This window comes from Triticum aestivum, chromosome 2B, assembly GCF_018294505.1.
Source record: "Triticum aestivum cultivar Chinese Spring chromosome 2B, IWGSC CS RefSeq v2.1, whole genome shotgun sequence".
NCBI lineage: Eukaryota > Viridiplantae > Streptophyta > Magnoliopsida > Poales > Poaceae > Triticum > Triticum aestivum.
Genome location: NC_057798.1, coordinates 317,428,824 through 317,432,676, shown reverse-complemented (window position 1 = coordinate 317,432,676; position 3,853 = coordinate 317,428,824). Strand labels below are relative to the sequence as shown.

Sequence of the window (3,853 nt, the reverse complement as noted above, 5' to 3'; positions counted from 1 at the left end):
TCTTCTTCTTCTTCTTCTTCTTCTTCCTCTTCCTCTTCCTCTTCCTCTTCCTCTTCCTCTTCCTCTTGTTGGATTTAATCAAATATGTTATTGGACATGCTGTTGGATATGTTGGATATGTATGCATGTATATCTGTGTTTGAAACCATGTCTAATTAATTGGATTTAAATAAAAATAGGGGATGTGTAGCCTCTTTGCCGTCCGCTAGCAGATGGCAAATAGAACACATGGCAGTCACCTGTGCAAACTAGCAACACTGGCGAGCGGACGACAAAGTGACCAAATAGGCCTGGCAAACACGGCATCTATGTCGTCTGCTAGCAGACGGTATAGCTGGCCACGTGGCAGCTTCCTAGTGCTGCCCTAGCTAAGCTCTTTGCCATCAGTCAGCGGACGGCAAAAAGCGCCGTTAACCCCCTAACGGCTCTCACCTCACACCGTTGCCGCCCGTCGTCGTTGCCGTCAGCTGGCCTCGGATGGCGGATAACACAATCTTTGTCGTCCGTTTGTACGAAGCGGACGACAAAGAAGGCTTTTGCTGGCTGACGGCAAAGGACTTTGCCGTCCGGAATCTGTGCCTTTGCCGTCCGCCATGGCGGACGACAAAGAAGATGATTCCAGTAGTGTGTGTGTGCGCGCGCGTCTCTCTCTCTCTCTATATATATATATAGCAATATGCATATCTGTATGACTTATATATCAGTTTAATTTTGTGTAAACACAAATTTCCTGCTGACTTTGAGTTATTCCACTAAACCATATGAGAGAAAGGGTGTATAGAGAAAACCATATATACATATATATACATATATATATGTATATATATATAGGGTGGTTCTATTATGATAACACACTTAAGACCTTATTATGATAATACTAGGTAGCTTATTCTGATAACACCTCTCCGACAAAACAAACTGCGCGCAGAGCCACCGCCCCTCGTGCCCACCTTCTTCCCCACCACCACCACCCGGCGCCCCACCAACTACCCCTTCGCCCCCATTCCCATGGCCCCCACCACTCCACCCATCCAGCGCGTCACCATCCGCCAAATTCATCCGGCGCGCCACCACCTCCTGCTCCCGCGGCGCCCAACCACCCCACCCCCGCGTACCACCTTCTTCCCCTTCCCGCTTGCGCCGCCGCAGCACCACCTCCAACCACCTCCCCTCCCCAGCCCAACTGCCCCTGCACTGGCCAGCCACCGGATCGGCCTATCGCCATCCTCACACGCGTGGCCGGCGTCGGATCCATGCATCGCCGCCCCTCCCAACCACAGGGTCGAGGGGCTGCTGGATCCTCCCCGTGGTCGTCCTCCCGCGGCTTCCCGACGACGGATGCGCCTAGCGGGCCCGAGTGAGCTCGGGGGTCACCGGCGACTCTCTCCTCCCCGTTCCTCCACCTCCTCCCCCCATCCCGCTGCATTGTACCTGGGCTTCTTCCTCTCCGACCACGGCCCAAAATTCCCGACCCTCGCACTGCCCTGGGGTTCTCCTCTCTGTCCATGGCCAGACGCAGGCCGGGGCGTCCTTGGCCACCACGCCACCCCTCCCTTACCTTCCCCCTCCAAGGCCATGCGCCCCTTCCCCGCCATCAACGGCGAGGTCAAGGGCCGAAGCTTGGGTTGGAGTTCATCAGGCGTGACGCTGCAGTTCCTTTTTTCTTTTTTTATAAATCGTTTTTCCTGTAGATGGGAATGGGTCGTGGTCTCCTCGCCGAGTTGGTGGCCATCGACGGCAGACTCTGGCGACCTGATGCGTGCCACCGCGCTTCGGCCACTTCCAGCGGTGCCACTGGCCATGCCCCTACTCCTCCTCAACCCCCTGAACCTCTGCCCTCCCCTTCACCAGCGCCTGCTCTGGCCGCCCACCGCTCCCCTGCAACCGAAGCAGTTCTTCCGAGCGACCCCCGAAGCTCTCTCCTCCCCCATGTGCAGATCACCGACAACACGCCCCTTCCTTGCCGCATTTTATTTGGGCAACGCCAGTAGACATCGCCTGTTGTTGCAGTCCATCCCACGACACCTTCAGTACGCATCGCCGCCACATGGATTAAAACCTCCGACTCCCCTGGATCTAACTGCCACTAGTGTTTTTTTTCAGAAGCAGTGCAACAACGTGCGTTCCCATGGCGTCCTTTATGCAGTGCGGATGGGCGAGGCTTGCATTTTACTTGGTGTGGACAGAAGGTTCTCTAGCTGCGTGATGAAGTTCGCCGGAGGAAAACAGGGTGTTGCCCCCCTAATACACTTCGGCTGGGAGACCGTTGATGTTGGTGAAGTCATGTTTGTGTGTGTCGTGTGTATATACTTTCTTTTTCTCTGTTTTAATGTGCATGTTTGCTTTTGGAAACTTGTATTAAACGTGTCTTTTCATTTTTATTTGCATCATTTATACAGTGCACTTATCTCCCCAATGTAGTGCGCTTGACCGTGGCCATGCAGTTCGGCAGCCCCATGCCCGACTGGCATTTAAAATTGTTAAATTTGTTGAGAAAAACAAATGCAGTTTGTCAACCCCACACGTCTAGTACATTGCGTTTTGTTGAAAAAATTTGAGGGAGTACTTGTCGAACATGTTGCAAAAAATGTTTGGAAAAATACCTGTTTCACAAAAGAAACCATGCAGTGCGGTTTTCAGTTCGAAAGCAGTGCGGTCGGCTGTCTGATGTTGTTCATTTCATAAGTGCAAAAACAAAAAAATTGTTATCGAAACGACAAAATAGTAATGTTGTTCACTTGTCCATACGTTTGCGGTATACTTATGCCCGGTGTGCAGTGCAGACCACTTCCTCGCCTGAGAAAATTTACATCCGACAAAAGAAATTATGTAGCTCGCTTGCCCGTCCGATGAAGTGCGGTTTTCATTCTGAAGCAGTGCGGTCGGCCGTATGATGTTGTTCATCCCGTAAGTGCAAATTTTTTGTTACAGAAGCGAAACAAAGTATTGCGGTTCACTTCTTGATAGTGTTGTGGTTCATTTACACCCGATGTGAAGTGCACTCTACTTTCTCGTCCTTTAAAAAATTATGTTTGAATAAAAGAAACCATGCAGTTCTCTTATCCGTCTGATGCAGTGCGGTTTTTCGTCCGATGCAGTGCAGTTTTCAGCCAGATGAAGTACTCATGTTGATTTGGGTGTCACGAAAAACAGTGTCTGCATTTCGGTAAATTCAAAATTCCTCTTAAACCATAAGGAATTAGAGAGAGTGTTCTACATGAAAAAGTTGCATCTCGTCGATATCTTTCCAACGGCATATCATTTGAATCATTTTGACGACCGGTTTGTAAAAATTTCGCGAAAAACAGCAGCTGCCACTCATCATTTGTCACACGATTTTCAAAATTAACTTAAAAGCATAAGGAATCTGAAAAACATTTCAACATATGAAAGTTGCGCCTCGTCCATAGATTTTCAACGGTATATTACACGCCTCGTTTCGACAAACGGTTAAAAAACTGGAGCGAAACAGTACCCAATATTTGATTTTTTTTGAAAAACACAATTCTGCGATTTAGTAAATTTGAAACTGCTCTTAAACCATAACGAATTATAGATATGAAAAAGATGCGCCTCAATGATATATTTCCAACGGTGTATCATTTTCTTTGTTCCGACGAGCGGTTTAGAAGAAATCGCGAAAAAACGCTCGATGTCACTCGTCGTGGGCCGCACCATTTTCAAAACTTCTCTTAAACCGAGTGGAATCTCAAAAAGTGTTCAACATGTAGAAGTTGCGCCTAATACATAGCTTTTCAATGGTATATTACACGCCTCATTACGATAAATGGTTAAAAAACTAGAGCGAAAACAGTACCGAAAAAACAACGCGTGTAGTTTTTTCTGACGAGAA

At 48.6% G+C, this 3,853-nt stretch overlaps 1 protein-coding gene across 1 annotated transcript; it reads left to right on the top strand.

Moving 5' to 3' along the window:
* The first annotated feature begins 987 nt into the window (after positions 1-987).
* LOC123041215 (uncharacterized) lies at positions 988-2,416 on the top strand. The gene is made up of 2 exons (XM_044463886.1): positions 988-2,030; positions 2,104-2,416. Exons 1-2 carry the CDS (start codon positions 1,009-1,011, stop codon positions 2,204-2,206), a joined length of 1,125 nt encoding a protein of 374 aa, XP_044319821.1. The 5' UTR covers positions 988-1,008; the 3' UTR covers positions 2,207-2,416.
* The last annotated feature ends 1,437 nt before the right edge of the window (positions 2,417-3,853 follow it).